Source organism: Rhinoderma darwinii, chromosome 5, assembly GCF_050947455.1.
Source record: "Rhinoderma darwinii isolate aRhiDar2 chromosome 5, aRhiDar2.hap1, whole genome shotgun sequence".
Taxonomy (NCBI): Eukaryota; Metazoa; Chordata; class Amphibia; order Anura; family Rhinodermatidae; genus Rhinoderma; species Rhinoderma darwinii.
Genome location: NC_134691.1, coordinates 101,228,489 through 101,246,099, shown reverse-complemented (window position 1 = coordinate 101,246,099; position 17,611 = coordinate 101,228,489). Strand labels below are relative to the sequence as shown.

The 17,611-nt window shown below is 45.0% G+C and overlaps 1 protein-coding gene across 1 annotated transcript in view; it reads left to right on the top strand.

The window, feature by feature from the left end:
- The window catches only part of ANKRD29 (ankyrin repeat domain 29), a 49,218-nt gene that overhangs the window by 22,445 nt on the left and 9,162 nt on the right, over positions 1-17,611 (top strand). Inside the window, exon 5 of the mRNA XM_075828129.1 lies at positions 5,300-5,398. Within this exon, the coding sequence (XP_075684244.1) occupies positions 5,300-5,398 (99 nt within the window). The remainder of the gene's footprint in view (positions 1-5,299; positions 5,399-17,611) is intronic.

The following is a 17,611-nucleotide window of genomic DNA, read 5'->3' as shown; positions in this document are numbered from 1 at the left end:
AAGCACATCAGACACAGATGGTTCAGTCATCTCGGACACTTGACTTGACACAGTACACAATGGACTTGAACACAGTAGTCATCTTGGACCATGGACTTGAACACAGAAGTCATCTCGGACAATGGACTTGAACACAGAAGTTGTCTCGGACAAATGGACTTGAACACAGGAGTCGTCAGAATACAGGATATGGGATAGAGGATACAGCTAAGGAACCATTTGCATCACAAGCACTGGAAAAAGACAAAATTGCTCAGGCAAAGTGGAAGTAGGCAGGGTTCCTTTTAAAGTCCTATGCTGGGATTAGCTTGGGGTGAATTTCCTGGTGCGCGCTGTCTCTTTAAGATGGGGACGAGCACCCTGCAGACAACAGCAGGTGGAGAGGCAGTGTGTGCCGGCATCTCTGTGGGAGGATACGCCGCCCAGGATCCAGAGGCATGTGGTCGCGGCTGACGGTAGCTGGCATATACAACATAAACTGATACGATCTGGGAGAAAAATATACCATTGAAATCAATGGTATTGCAAACGGAAACACTAATTTCCGTTTGTCTTTCTGTTTATCTGTTTCTCTGACAGAACTGAAGAATGGAAAGACCAAATGTGATGTGAAGAGGGCCTTAATAGCAGAAAATACAGTATTTCTAGCATAGCATACATGGATTGAAAGTAGAAGCAACCTGTTTCCTCTGTTCATCAGGGAAATTATTACTGAAATTACTGCTGTCTGGATAAATAAACTAGTGCTTGAAACCTGCATGCAAGAAGTTGCAGAAATTAAATTGTAAAAAAAGAGTCAGATTGCTGTCCACATATTCATACATAGGAGAAAACAGCATTTACAGGAGAATTCTGGGAAGCCCCCCACCCCCCACACCCTCCCCCATTATATGTTATTCTATACAGGAGAGAAGGGAAATAATCTGTTCTTAATAAAGAAAGCTGGACAGCAGAACACAACTCTAAAATGTAAATGTAGACTTCAAAGCGTACATAGAGCAACCAAAGTAAACACAAGACTAAGACTAAGAGTGCTCCTTGTACTACTTTATTTTCCATGCCTAAGTATACATAGTTAGGGAAAGATTTCCCTAATGCATTGCAAATGGTGATAGGGTTTTTACAAAACCCTACTTGGATTATTTTTGTTCCAGATTCTTTAAATCTGGAACAAATCCATTGCATTTAAAAACACCCGCATAATTGCTGTGCTACAGGATGCCGAATATCCCATACCCAAGGCATTGTGTTGCATTCAGAGTGAGATGTATTACCACTTTTTTACCAGGTACCCTATATATATTTTACCCACTAGGCCGCTCCACCATAGCGGAGAGGCAGCTGGCCTAGTCACAGTCTATGCAAGAGTCTATAACAGTTCAAAGCACAGGGGTACCTGAAAGTGGCTGAGGCTTCAGCACAGATGGAGGTGGGTGCAGCAGGTTGCGCCAGACGTGGCGGATAACACTGGATGTGGCAGATGACACTGGACTTGGCGGATGACACTGGTGCAGTAGGACACGACTTCAACACTAACAGGCTCAGAAACAAGGACACGGCATGGGATATGGGATACAGGTAGCAGGGCAAGGGTAACAACAGGAACAGGATAACACGCCTCCTGAGGAATACTTAGTAAAACGTGCGTCGAGGCGCAGTACACTTGCAGAAATCACTGCGTTATACTGATCAAGTATGTTGCACACTAACTGACTCCTGTTCATAGCTGAAAAGCACTATTTGCTGTATTTTACTTATTTGTGATGCTTTATTTTTGATTTTCGATAATCCATACTGATGTCATTACCCTTGACACGTATAGTCTGTGTTTGGAAACAATGTTTTTCACGTCTTTATAACACATGTAGCTTTACTTTTTGAAACAGACCATTGGTATTGTTTATCATTATCACAACATTGGAGACTTAGGCTATGTTCACACTGTTTTTTGCAGGCAGAATTTCTGCCTCAAAATTCCATTTGGAAGATTGAGGCAGATTTTCCTCTCCCTGCACACCGATTATCGCGGCGTTTTTCGCCCGCGGCCATTGAGCGCCGCGGGCATAAAACGCTGCGAAATACGCTTTCTCTGCCTTCCATTGATGTCAATGGGAGGTCAGAGGCGTAAACGCCCGAAGATAGGGCATGTCGCTTCTTTTTCCCGCAAGGCGGTTTTACCACTCGCGGGAGAAAACCGACCCCGCCTCTCATTGAAATCAATGGGAGGCATTTTAGTTCCGTTTTTGACGCGTTTTGCGGGGCGGTTTCCGAGTCAAAAAAATCATCAAAAAACTCTGTGTGAACCCAGCCTCATCTTTTCCTTTCCCTATTTTTGGGCTGTAACATTTTTTGATATTTTTTGCATCAACTAGATTTTATCTGCTGGACTTGAGTCTTGTTTTATTTACCCTACTTACTAACTGCGATTGTGTACCTTGTTTATTGTTGACTTCCTTTTTTGATACATTCTTTTATATTTATATACATATGTGACATTCTATTGCTGTTTTTAAGAAATTTAAATAAAATATATCTTTTATATTTGCAAACTACTTTCATGGCCTCTATGCTCCCATTTGGGTCTTTTTTGGTTGAATATATATTGGGAAGTTGAAACCACCATAACATGTGTTATGGATCCTATATGAGTATAAGGAATAAAATATGATGGATTATAAAAATGACCATGGGTCTTAGGGTATGTTCACACGGCCTATTTACGGACGTAATTCGGGCGTTTTTGCCCCGAATTACGTCCGAAAATAGCGCCTCAATAGCGCTGACAAACATCTGCCCATTGAAAGCAATGGGCAGACGTTTGTCTGTTCACACGAGGCGTAATTTACGCGCCGCTGTCAAATGAAGGCGCGTAAATAGACGCCCGCGTCAAAGAAGTGACCTGTCACTTCTTTGGGCGTAATTGGAGCCGTTATTCATTGACTCCAATGAATAGCAGCGGCAATTACGTCCGTAATGGACGCGGCGTTCAAGCGCCTGCACATGCCGTTACGGCTGAAATTACGGGGATGTTTTCAGGCTGAAACATCCCCGTAATTTCAGCCGTTACGGATGCCCTCGTGTGAACATACCCTTACATATTGATAAATTATACATTGCTCTGCTCTAGGCCGGATTCACACGAGCGTGTGCGTTTTGCGCATGCAAAAAACGCAGCATTTTGCGTGCGCAAAAGGCACTTAACAGCTCCATGTGTCATCACCATATGATTATGACACTCCGTTTGGATGTTTGGAAACAGATAAACAGAAAACATGTGGTGCTTTTCTGTTTACATTCATAGTTTTACTGCTGTTGCTCGAATCACGCGCGTCCCACGGAAGTGCTTCCGTGTGGTGCGCGTGATTTTCACGCACCCATTGACTTCAATGGGTGCGTGATGCGCGAAATACGCACAAAGAACGGAGATGTCGTGAGTTTTATGCAGCGGACTCACGCTGCGTAAAAATCACGGACTGTCTGCACGGCCCCATAGACTAATATAGGTTCGTGCGAGGCGCGTGAAAATCACGCGCGTTGCACGGACGTATATCAAGTTCGTCTGAATAAGCCCTTAGGCTTACACTTTCTCTACTATTGAACTTTCAGAAATTCACTCTAAAGTAAAATGTAATTCACACTTTGCATTCTGCGTTGCTTCTTAATACTAGTCACAGTCTGAGATAGCGTCTTAAGGGTGCAGTCACACGTGGCGTTTTTTCCTCGTATTTCCACAGCGTAAAAAATACACTGTGGAAACCTTTCAATGTAATCCGATGGGAAAAATATTCAGCATCACAAGCAATTGAAAAATCCATCCAAAATAAATGATAGTTTAATTGTTTATTGTTAGGCTTGATTCTAAAGTCGCGTTTAAATAGCGTTTTATGCCGAAATTCGTGGCAAAACCGTGCTATTTTGATGCTATTTGCGCAAAATTGCAGCCAAAATGCTTCTTAAAATTCCAGCATTATTAAAATGAAACATGCATTTTTAATGGCGTTTTTGTAAAGGTTTTTCATTTAGTGTCATTTTGTACATGCTTTTTTTCTAGTGTTTTTGAAGTCCTAAAGAGAAGTCTATGGGAAAAGCGCCTGGAAAAAAACCCTTACCCAGAGCACACTGCGTTTGAATAAAAAAGCCGCAGACCAAAAAAAATTCCCTCCTACATGCCACAAAGCAATCCACAGTTGTATGTAGTGCATTTGATATTTTACTAAAGACTCTAATTAACATCTGGCCGCACTAAAATACGCCATTAAACCCCCCCACAAAAATGCACAAAAAAGCAGCAGATTTTGCGTGGTGGGTCCTGCCGCAAAATCTGCAGCGTATTTATTCCTGCCGTCGTCCTCCTATTGACTTCAGGCAAAAGGCAAAAATAATACTGTGTGAACGGGGCCTTAACCTGCTTTTAGCATCAATACTTATTGATATTGTGTAAGGTGGGCCGTAGACAATATTTAGCAGGGAAAAAAATACATGCACATTTTGTGAGGAAGGATGAGAATAGCACCTACCATACACCTCTGCTGCCATTTATCGCAGGGGAAATAATAAAAGACGAAACAAAAATAGATTGGATAAGATGTATCAAAACTGGTGCAAAGGAAAAGTGGAGTAGTTGGCCTCAAGGTGTCCTATTTATTCTCCAGTCTTGACAACAGAAGTCAGACGAGGTTTTGGAGCACCCCAATTATATTAGATTGCTGGTGGATCTTAGAGATCTAATATCTAATGTCCATTATTAGGCTGGCCACAGTATCACACAGTGAGATTACTATATTGAAAACTTTATTTTAGTACCCATGCACACAACTGTAGTTTTTATCCATAATTTACTGATTATCTGCGGACCCATTCATTCCTATAGGCCCCTGACACCTTTCTGTATATTTACGGATGTTTGTCCAGACCGGAGAAATGATCTGCAAAATATAGAATATGTCCTATTTCTGTCCGCAATTGCTGCACGGCTTTGCCCTTGGAAGTCTATGGGCGCGTACAAAATTGTGGACAACTACGGACCATATTTGCATACACAGTGCCAGATATGCGGATGACTTGCAGATGACTACGGATCCGTATTTGCGGACAGTAAAAAACACTACTGTCGTGTGCATGAGGCCTTATCTTCATTCCTGACCTGTTTCAGTAGAATTTGCATATATATATATATATATATATATATATATATATATATATATATATATATATTTATATAACATGATTTCAAGTACATCGAGATCTGCTGTGGATAAATGTTACTTTTGATACCCTCATTTTTTATTTTATTTTTCAGGATGGGGCAACTCCACTCTTTCTAGCAGCCCAGGGAGGCTTTGTGGATGTAGTTCGATTATTGCTGACATTTGGAGCAAAGGCAAATCAACAACGACAGGTGAATGTATACCTCCTGTACTTTGTACTTCATCTGTAGCCAGTGTAACCTGCTTAGCCTGTGTACTTTTCTACTCCACGCGCTCTCGACTCTTATAAGTTTAATGTTTGACAAAGAAAACTGTTTCTCTGAGAGCTAAAACGTATGGATAGATTTATGAACTAGTTACAAGAATATGGATTGTTTCAGATGACCAAAAGTCAGCTGCGCATTATAAGCTAACCGCAACCCCTTATTCATATTATGGAATTTCACTGTCTATGTATACCTTTGAACTGAATTTTTTTTTATTGTTCATTTGCTTCCTAAATGCAAAATTAAGCAAATTTCTAAATAGTCTTCATGAACAATGTTCTAACATTTGGCTGCTGTAGAGCCTGTGTAACTCCTATAGACAGCTGTTCTCCTGCAAATTCTAACTCAAGCCCCTCAATCCACTGCTATTGAAGGTTGAGTCAGCTGCTCTCCCCCCTCAATTCTCACAGTGTTAGAGATAGCAGCAGGGGGGTGTTGTACACTGCAGGTCAGAGTATAGAGAAAGCATCTTGATAGCCCGTGTACTCTCCTCTCTATCTACACAATGATACTAACGGCTTGTGTGATCTGCCCTCCCTCAACACCCCTCTTCACACATTGGTCTGCTGTGTACAACCTCCCCCCCCTGCTGCTATCTCTAAGGGCTTATTCAGACGCGCGTCGCACGGACCTATATTAGTCTATGGGGCAGTGCAGACAGGTGTGTAATTTTTCCACAGCGTGAGTCCGCTGCGAAAAAGTCACGACATGTCCGTTCTTTGGGCGTTTTTCGCGCATCACGCACCCATTGAAGTCAATGGGTGCGTGAAAATCAAGCATGCCACACGGAAGCACTTCCGTGGGACAAGCGTGATTCGCGCAACAGCTGTGAAAAGGATGAATGAAAACAGAAAAGCACCACATGCTTTTCTGTTTACAAACATCCAAACAGAGTGTCATAATGATGGCGGCTGCGCGAAAAGCACGCAGCCGCGCATGAAATGCTGATGCCACACGGAGCTGTTAAGTGCCTTTTGCGCAGGCAAAACGCGCGTTTTTTGCGTGCGCAAAAAGCACACGCTCGTGTGAATCCGGCCTAACACTGAGAAAAGGGCGGAGGGAGCGCAGTAGAGTCAGCCGTCAGGAGCAGTGGACTGACGGATTTGAGTTAGAATTTGGAGGAGATCTGCTGTCTACAGGCATTACATAGACTCTATAGCAGCCAAATAGTAAGACCATTTTATTGAAGACTATTTAGAAAGTTGCTTAGATTTGCATTTAGGAAGCAAATTAACAATCAAATAAAATTTCACTTCAAAGGTGTATGTAGCCTTTTAATGAGGCCTTTGATTTCCTATGGTTATTATAAGAAGTGCTTTTAATTTATCAACAATTTTCATAGCAATTTTTCTTAAAGAAAATACAGTATGTCACCAAAATCCTCTTTTTTTGTTTTTGCATAAATTTTGAAAATATGTTGGAATGATATAATAAATCTACTCTACTCTATTAGAAGTGTTTTGTCTTCATATAACTGTAATCCGCCTAAATTTCATCTGTATAGCTTAATCAAAATGGCTCCTCGGAAATATTCATTAGATATCTTGCCTTTCTAGAATACATAATTTAGCAGCTTCCTCTACACGTCAACAGCTGATTGGCCTGTCAGGTGACCTCCCAATTCACTTCTGTGTAACACTTAATGTGATTGGTTAAAGCCATCACTGAAGACATACCTCCTAACATTTGCATCCCTATTTGTGAAACACTTTTATGCCTGCCCCTTATGCGCCCAGGAAACACCCAAATTTATGCGAATTTCCAGAAACCCTACCCACTTTGAGACCTGTTCATGAGACAATCCTGCAAAAAGTGACTTTGGGAGGTATTCTAAAGCTCCAGCCTTTGGCCCCAAGTAAGAGCTAGAACCACACGAAAGACTCATTTCAGGTAAAAATTTTGTGAGATACTGTTTAACAGGACATTAATAAAAGATGAGACCTCATTTAATGGATTCCTTCTCTGAGAATATATTGTAATATAATATTTAGTGTACCTCAAGAAACAGTTACAGTAAAATATCGATGATGATTATAATTGTCATAACTAATCCTGGTTCTTTCCAAAGTACTTGTACTTTTTCGACACTTTTCACATGTTTCTGTAATCTAGACTATACAGTTAGCCAACCAATGTGCAGCTCTCATACACGTGGTGTTTCAAAATTTGCCTGTTAGGCCCAGTTCACACTTTTTTGAAATTTTTATGCGTTTTTTATACATTTTTCTTTTTTTCAAAGCAAAAGTCGAATGGATCTGAAATTGCATTGCTGTAGGCTGCATAAGAAAGTAGAGAGACCGCAGCACACGTTGTTATCAAAGTATCAAAAAGGTGTCTTTTATTTCACCATAATAAACAGCGACGTTTCGACCCAAGTGTGGGTCTTTCTTAATCATCGCTTAAGAAAGACCTACACTTGGGTCGAAACGTCGCTATTTATTATGGTGAAATAAAAGACACCTTTTTGTTACTTTGAAAACAACGTGTGCTGCGGTCTCTCTACTTTCTTGTGTCTATTTTGGAGTTGGACTGGCTACGACTCGACACTGCTTGCACCGGTTGAAAATTGTCTTCTGATATAACGTTCCTCACAGTGGCGTAACTATCGCCGTAGCAGCAGTAGCGGCTGCTACAGGGCCGGCAGCATGAGGGGGCCCGTGTTGCCCGCCGGCACGGGCCCCCACCATGGCCGGAGGCTCCGCTAGCGGCCGCTATGGCTGCTACAGCGGGACGCCACTGAACACTACGGCAGAGCAGGGAGGTATCTCCCTGCTCTGCCATTAAACAAAAGACATGTATCCCCTATCCACGGCTGTATGGCGTTCTCTACAGAGGGGGGGCTGTATGGCGTTACCTACATGGGGAGGCTGTATGCCATACAGCCCCCCCAGTAGGGAACGCCATACAGCCCCCCCTCTAGGGAACGCCATACAGCCCCCCTCTAGGGAACGCCATACAGCCCCCCTCTAAGGAACGCCATACAGCCCCCCCTGTAGATAACGCCATACAGTCCCCCCCTGTAGATAACGCCATACAGCCCCCTCTGTAGGGAACGCCATACAGCCCCCCTCTAGGGAACGCCATACAGCCCCCCCTGTAGATAACGCCATACAGTCCCCCCCTGTAGATAACGCCATACAGTCCCCCTGTAGATAACGCCATACAGTCCCCCCCTGTAGATAACGCCATACAGTCCCCCCTGTAGATAACGCCATACAGCCCCCTCTGTAGATAACGCCATACAGCCCCCCTGTAGATAACCCCATACAGCCCCCACTGTAGATAACGCCATACAGCCCCCTCTGTAGATAACGGCATACAGCCCCCTCTGTAGATAACGCCATACAGACACCCTGTAGATAACGCCATACAGTCCCCCCTGTAGATAACGCCATACAGCCCCCCTGTAGAGAACGCCATACAGCCCCCTCTGTAGATAACGCCATACAGCCCCCTGTAGATAACGCCATACAGCCCCCTGTAGATAACGCCATACAGACCCCCTTGTAGATAACACCATACAGCCCCCTCTGTAGGTATCTACAAAGGGGGCTGTATGGCGTTATCTACAGGCGGCTGTATGGCGTTATCTACAGGGGGGGGCTGTATGGCGTTATCTACAGGGGGGATGTATGGCGTTATCTACAGAGGGGGCTGTATGGCGTTATCTACAGGGGGGGTTGTATGGCATTATCTACAGGGGGGGCTGTAAAAAAGGCACTATCTACAAGGGGGGGGGTTGTGTGACACCCAGGGGAGGGGGGCCCCAGTCAAAAGTTTGCTATGGGGCCCAGTCTTTCCTAGTTACGCCCCTGGTTCCTCATGAGTGTTTCCTGGAACTGTGATGGGCTGCTGATCTCTTTTGCTGTATGCAACATGTTATAGCTCAGAGGGAGCTGAGCAGATTGATACATAGTTTTTTCACAGCAAAATTTCAGCGTAACTTGTAATTTGTTCATTTGAATATACTGTTCTCCTTATTACCACACACATGACCATAATGCACGTTAGAGCGGAGTCATATATTTAGCGCTAAGAATGTGATTAGAGCCCGTCATGCATTCATACTGATTCTGCAGTACGAATTTGTACAACTTTGTGATGCCTACAAAGTCAATACACAGCGTAGCTAAATTACTGTAGCATTCATGGCCATGGGCCATCGGGTTTACTCACCTCCCGACGCCGGCAGCCATGGATCCGTGAGCACTGGTCCCCATCACCTTCCTAGGAGACGCCAGCGCTCACTTCCGCTCCGTTCTGCTGTGTCCGTAGGGTGCGCGCACGCTTGTGCCCGGCCTTAAAGGGCCAGCGCGTGCACAAAGGAAATTGTCATCATCCACTGCCATAATTTCCTGGTCTATAAGAAGGCCCCAGGCCTTCTGATCCTTGGCTGAGCGTTGTTAGTTTATCCCAGTCTGTCTTGCAAATGGTCCCTTAGTGTTTCCCGTTCCAGTTGTAACCTGTGCCCTGTTTCCTGTTCCTGTGTCCCGTACTGTTCTTGTTCCTGTGCATACCATGTTGGAGTCGTGCCTACTGCACCTGCTGTCGTTTGCCACGTCATGTGTCTTCTGCCACGTCTAGTGTCTTCTACCACATTCAGTGTTTTCTGCCACATCGGATACTGCCCGCCTCGTCTGGCGCTACCTGCTGCACCGGCCTCCATCCGTGCTGAAGCCACAGCCACCGTCTGGACTAGTTAAGGTACCCAAGCGTTACTATCTACTATTGACTTTCATATAGACTGTGACCTGGTCAGCTGCCTCTCTGCTACGGCGGAGCGGCTTAGTGGGTCCACATACCCTGTGACCGCGACATTACGCTCAGGCCATGAACCCGCTGGCCAGCCCAAGACCGCAGTCCAGAAGATACAGACGGAGATGCATGACCTACGCACATGTCAGGATCAACTCCTTGAGGCTGTGAATTCTATCCTGGTCCGTCTGGATCTACTCAATGTTCAACCTCCGGTTCTTCCTCCTGAAGCGGTTGCTGTGCCACTGCCCGTTGCTCCTCGCTATGACGGTGATCCCAGAGCATGTAGAGGATTTATTCATCAATGCACAGTTAATTTTAGGCTACGGGCTCATCTCTTCCCCTCCGAGGAGGCCAAAGTGGCGTTTATTATCTCCCTCTTCACTGGCAAGGCCCTCGCATGGGCGAACCCAATCTTGGAGCAACAGGGACCTGTATCCTCGGACCTAGCCTTGTTCCTGCAGTCCTTTCGTGCCGTGTTCGAGGAGCCGGGTCGAACATCCTCTGCCGCAGCCACTCTGTTGACCCTCAAGCAAGAGGGCTCCACAGTAGGGGATTATGCTATCTCCCGTACCCTAGCAGCCGAGCTGGCATGGAACAATGAGGCACTGGTGGCGACCTTCTGGCAGGGTCTGTCCTCTCCCATCAAGGACGAACTGGCAGCCCGCGACCTTCCTTCTACCTTGGATGCACTCATCCTGTTAGCCACCCGGGTTGATATGAGAATCCGGGAGCGCACTCAAGAGGTTCGACAGGAGAGCCGGGTCCACAGACCAGCACCCTCGGTCCAGAGACCACTATTGCCTTCCCCTAGTGCGCTACCTGAAGAACCCATGCAGGTAGACAGAGTCCGGTTATCTGAACAGGAGAAGCAGTGCAGACGCTCCTCTGGACTATGTATGTATTGTGGCCTTAAAGGTCATTTTGTGTGCCAGTGCCCACAGAAACCGGGAAACTCCAGTACCTAGGGTTGGTTGAAGAGGAAACTCTAGGTGGAATGTCTCCAAATGTTAAAACCTCTTACAGATTATCGATTCCTGTGGCCATCGTCTCCGGAGAGACGTCACATCCTTCCTCCGCCTATCTTGACTCTGGAGCGGCTGCTAATTTCATCTAGCAGGATCTAGTGGATCGTTTAGGTCTACCCACAGTCCGTCTGGAGAGACCCCTGGCTGTTGCCTCTGTGAATGGTCTACCATTGCCTGATCCGATAATGCTCATCACGGAGCCATTGAGACTACGGGTCGGAGCTCTTCACTCTGAACATATCACCTTCCTGGTACTACCTAAGGCTATCAATCCTATCCTGCTGGGTCTGCCATGGCTCCGCTTACATGCCCCGTTTCTTGACTGGAGTCTCAGAGAAGTTCTTCAATGGGGTTCCAGATGCCATAGCCATTGCCTGTCACAAGTCCGTCCTGTAATGCCCCCTCTGCCTCAGTCACTCTCCGCTCTACCATCTCAGTATGCCAGTTTTGTGGATGTCTTCTGCAAATGAGAGGCTGAGATGTTGCCTCCACATCGGAATTATGACTGTCCCATTGAACTGGTTCCTAATGCTTCTCTTCCCCGTGAACGAATATATCCTCTCTCCTTGCCAGAGACTTTATCTATGTCAGCCTATATCAAGGAGAATTTGGAGAGGGGTTTTATTCGAAAATCTTCCTCCCCGGCTGGGGCCGGCCTCCTCTTCGTTAAGAAGAGAGATGGATCTCTTTGACCCTGCATTGACTACCGTGATCTCAACCATATCACGGTCAAGAACAAATACCCGTTGCCACTTATAGCCGAGCTGCTTGATCGCATACGAAGAGCCAAAACATTTTCTAAGCTGGGGCTTATAACCTAAACCGGATTCACCAGGGTGACGAATGGAAGACGGCATTTAACACCCGCGATGGACACTACGAATACCTAGTGATGCTCTTCGGACTGTGTAACGCTCCCGCAGTATTTCAGGAATTCGTCAATTATATTTTCCGATATCTCCTCTATATGTATGTTGTAGTTTATCTCGATGATATTTTGATTTTCTCCCCAGATCCGATGACCCATCGGAGGCATGTCCGTCAAGTTCTTCTGCGACTAAGAGAGAATCGCTTATATGCCAAGTTGGAGAAGTGCGTCTTTGAAAATAAGTATTTGCCCTTTCTGGGCTACGTCATCTCGGATCAAGGTCTTAAGATGGACCCTGAGAAACTAAAGTGTGTCCTGGAGTGGCCAGGACCTCAGGGCCTAAGGGCCATACAACAGTTCCTGGGATTCGCCAATTTCTACCAGCAGTTTATTCTGAACTTTTCATCTCTGATGGCTCCCATCTCTACCCTTGCCAAAAAGGATGTGAACGCCAAGGTATGGACTCCAGAGGCAGAGTCCGCATTCATTAGCCTCAAGAAAGCCTTCACTTCAGCTTCGATCCTCCATCACCCTGACGTATCTCGACAGTTCTCATTGGAGGTGGACGCTTCTTCTGTTTTTGCAGGTGCACTTCTGTTCCAGAGGAGCTCCAAAGGAAAGGCTACTACTCAAGACTTTTTTCTTCTGCTGAGCGCAATTACTCTATTGGAGATCGGGAGCTACTGGCCATCAAATTGACTCTGGAGGAGTGGAGACATCTTCTAGAGGGCGCAGCTCACCCCATCTTGATCTACACCGACCACAAGAACCTTACCTACCTTCAGTCCGCTCAAAGACTGAATCCTCATCAAGCCAGGTGGTCGCTGTTTTTCACCCGTTTACAATTTCTGCTCCACTACCGTCCCGCTGACAAGAATGTGAGGGCCGATGCCCTGTCCAGATAGTTTGAGACGGAAGACACGGTGGAGTCCCTTCAGACTATCATAGACCCATCCTGTATTGTCATTGCTAATCCTCTGCAGTGTCTCTTCAACCTCTGCCTGTACCCAATGCCCCCTGGCAGCACATTGCGATGGACTTTTTCACAGACCTTCCCCCCTCAGCAGGATGCAACACCGTCTGGGTGGTGGTGGACCGGTTCTCTAAGAAGGCACATTTTGTCCCGCTGACCGGCCTAGCTTCTGCTCCCCGACTGGCGAGTCTCTTTATTCAACACATGTTTCGCTTGCATGGCTTGCCTCTTCACATTGTGTCCGACCAGGGGTTTAGTTAACTCAAAGTTCTGGAGAGCCCTTTGTAAACTCCTGGATGTGAGTTTGGACTTTTCCTCAGCCTATCACCCCCAGTCCAATGGGCAAGTTGAGAGGATCAAACAGATCATGGAAAATTATCTCCACCACTCCATCTCTTCACAGCACGATAACTGGGTACAGCTTCTTCCATGGGCCGAGTTCTCATACAACAACCACACAAGTGAGTCCACCACTTCCACTCCATTTCACATTGTATACGGTCAACATCCTAGAGTCCCTCTTCCAGTGTCGACCACATCTCAAGTACCCGCTACTGACTCTGCATATGGGGACTTCCTGCAAATCTGGCAACAGACCCGGTCCTCTATTTTGCTGGCAGTAGATCGCATGAAGCGAAAGGCAGATACTAGGAGAAGAGAGCCGCCTCTATCTTCCGGTACTAAAGTCTGGCTGTCCTCTCGAAACATCCGCTTGAAGGTACCCTCATAAAAGTTTGCTCCCAGGTTCCTTGGTCCTTTTGAGATTCTGCAACAAATCAACCCTGTCTCCTTCAAGCTGCGGCTGCCTCCTACCATCAGAATCCCCAACTTCTTCCATGTGTCCCTCCTGAAACCAGTGGTCCTGAACCACTACAGCAAGACTTCTAGTTCCACAGTTGTTCCCATCGGTCCTTCTGATGTATTCGAGGTAAAGGAGATCCTGGACTGCAAAAGGGTAGGAGGAAGGACTTTCTATTTGGTGGACTGGAGAGCGTTTGGTCCTGAGGAGAGGTCCTGGGAGCCAGAAGAGAGCCTCAGTGCTCCTGTTTTTATTAAAAAGTTCCTCTCTCGCTCTGGCCCCAAGAAGAGGGGGCGTAAGAGGGGGGATACTGTAGCGTCCATGGCCATGGGCCGTCGGGTTTACTCACCTCCCAATGCCCGCATCCATGGATCCGTGAGCGCTTGTCCCCATCTCCTTCCTAGGAGACGCCAGCGCTCACTTCCGCTCGGTTCTGCTGTGTCCCGTAGGAAATCGTCATCATCATATCCCAGTCTGTCTTTCAAATGGTCCCTTAGTGTTTCCCGTTCCAGTTTTTACCCGTGTCCTGTTTCCTGTTCATGTGTCCCATACTGTTCTTGTTCCTGTGCATACCAGTGTTGGAGTCGTGCCTACTGCACCTGCTGTCGTTTGCCACGTCCAGTGTCTTCTGCCACGTCCAGTGTCTTCTGCCACGTCTAGTGTCTTCTGCCACGTCCAGTGTCTTCTGCCACATCGGATACTGCCCGCCACGTCTGGCGCTACCTGCTGCACCAGCCTCCATTCGTGCTGAAGCCACAGCCACCGTCTGAACTACTTCAGATACCCAAGCGTTACTATCTACTATTGACTTTCATATAGACTGTGACCTGGTCAGCTGCCTCTCCGCTACGGCGGAGCGGCCTAGTGGGTCCACATACCCTGTGATCGTGATAATTACCCTTAGTCTTCATGGTCTTCCTATCCACCCAATATTCTACTATATAACTCGACTGATGGTGGCGAAGCTTCATGGATCATAATCTCCATTCATCTGTACCAGCCAGTACAGGGGCATGGCATGTTGTCTTGGTGCCCAAGGCAGGGGTTTTAGAGTGCACCCTTCTAACCTCGATTCATAAAGTTTATCATGATAGCTGTTGGATGACAACTCAATAGTATATTACCTTCTGTCATCCTCTTCTCTCCCACCAAACCCTAGTGTTCTTATTTATAATACATACTCACCATTTCCATATAGCCTTATCCCTTAACACATCAGCAATTCTCAATGCAGGATCAGCTGGCCACCCTACCACGTATATGTAAATGAGTCCGCTGGCTCCTGCAGTTCCTTGCCTGACTCCTTCCCACAACTCTATCCTCTACTTCTCTTAGAGTTTTTAAGTTTAAAAAAACCCCACAGGTGCCCTAGGTGGCCACTTACTCTGCCTGCACTTTTATACAGAAATTGGCTGAACATAATTAACATGCCATAATTATTTTACTGTTTTACATCAGCAAATGATTTTACGCTCTAAGTTATAATTCTATGCATTTGCTTTTATTGGCATATATTGCAGTGAGCAGATAAATCATTAAGATCCTGCAGTTTGTAGTTTTGTAATAAACAAAAACCTAAAGCCTCGATCAAACCAGGGCCGGCCTTAGGGTTGTGTCCGCCCCTGCAAGAAGCCTGTCAGCAAGGGAGGAGCTAAGTGCCTATGTGTGCCTATGTTTGTGTGTATATATATATATGTCTCTGTGTGTATGTTTGTATGTATGTGAATATGTTCCAGTATGCGTGTCTATATGTGTGTCTATATATGTATCTACATGTGCATATATGTCTCTGTGTAACTGTGTATATGTTTGTGTGTTTGGGTACCCTGTGTGGGTATAGTTATCAGAGTGTGTTATCTGTGGTGTTACATACTGTAGGACTGCATGTAACACCTACTACATTATATGTGTACTTAGATAATTGTCACTGTGTTATCTGTGGTGCTACATAGGACTGCAGGTAACATCTGCTACATTATATGTATTTAAAGAGTTATCACTGTGTGTTATCTGTGGTGTCACATAGGACTTCAGGTTACATCTACTACATTATTTGTACTCAGAGAGGTAGCCCTTTGTGTTGTCTGTGGTGTTACATAGGACTGCAGGTAACACCAACTACATTGTTTAGTCAGAGAGTTATCACTGTGTTATCCAATACATAGGACTGCACATAGCATCTAGTACATTATTTGTACTCAGAGTTATCACTGTGTTAATTGTGGTGTTACATGGGACTGCAGGCAACATCTACTACATTATTTGTACTCTGTATATATGTGCCTATGTGGGTATAAATGGGTCTGTATTTGAATGTGTCTTTGTGCTTGTATATATGTGCCTTTGTGTATATATGTGCCTGTGTGTCTATATATGTGCCTTTATGTATTTGTATATGTTCCTGTCTGTGTATTTATGTGTGTTTATATAGTTACCTTTATGTATGTATATATTCCAGAATGTGTGTATATATATTTGCCTGTTTGTCTAAATATCTGCCTTTATGTATGCGCAGTATGTCTATAAATGTGGTTAATTTTTGGTTTGTGGGGGGCAGCAATAGAGAGTCCCGCACAGGGCACCATCCAACCTAAGGTCGGCCCTGGTTCAACCTTTGTATCTAATCGCCGTCTGCAGGCTAAATGTTACATAGTTGTGAATAGGAGTGTAAAAAATATATTTTATAAAATGCAGCACTATCCCTGGTGTTTCTGTAGCGCGTTTATAGCACTATTAGGAAAAACTGTTGCAATTTTTACACGCTATTATTTTTTTGCTGTGGGTCTCATTGTGGCACTACTAGCATAAGCCTTAATAAATCTAGTATTGAAATGACAGTGAGCTAGTTGAAAGACACTAAAATTATAACAAAGTACACATCGCCATCTGCTGGTAATTTTACCATAGCACTTCACAGGTATTTTCTGAAGAAGTACAGCACAATACACATCAAGACAATGGTGATTATATGTGCACTGGTTGTTCCTATATGATAACCTACATCTGCTCCAATAAATTACCATAAAACTAAAGTGCATATGTCACCTACTAGGCTTGTGATGTTAGACCAGAGATAAATGCCCATAAACAATTACAGATCCTACATTTGCAATTTGGAGCAGCCCGCCAAGAGGTCTCCTATACTGGCAACTTAGTCCTGTATAGCGGTCACATTCAGTTCTGAAAGAGTTTACGCAAATCTAAGTTTCCAGCCCCAGAGGAGTAATTAAGGAAGCATTACTTCAAGAGAACTCCTGACGCATCTTTCAGCCTCCTGATTGGAGGATCAGGAGTATGGGTATGTCTTAATATTAAGCGTTCTATCAGGTGACAGAATTTTAAGTTGCTAATTAAAAGGTATATACTTATAGTAAATTGTGACATGTACACATGTCAATTTATGCCCAGCCTGCAGAATTATTTTTGGGCATTACTGCTATAATTTAGCATTCATATGTAAAAGATAATCACGTTTAAGGCTCCTTTCGGAGGTATAAGTTGGTAATATTTCCAATGTAAACCTCCACCGACATATGCTATTGTGCAGGCATACAGGGGCATATGTCGCTCCTAGGATCCCATGATGAAAAAAGTATATAATCTGATATATGTTGTGTTGCGCGATACCTCTGTATAGGAAAGTGCAGCTGTCTACGCTTTCCTAAATAATTAGAAAAAAGGTATACAAATGTAGTCTTTTGCAGTAAGTGAAAAT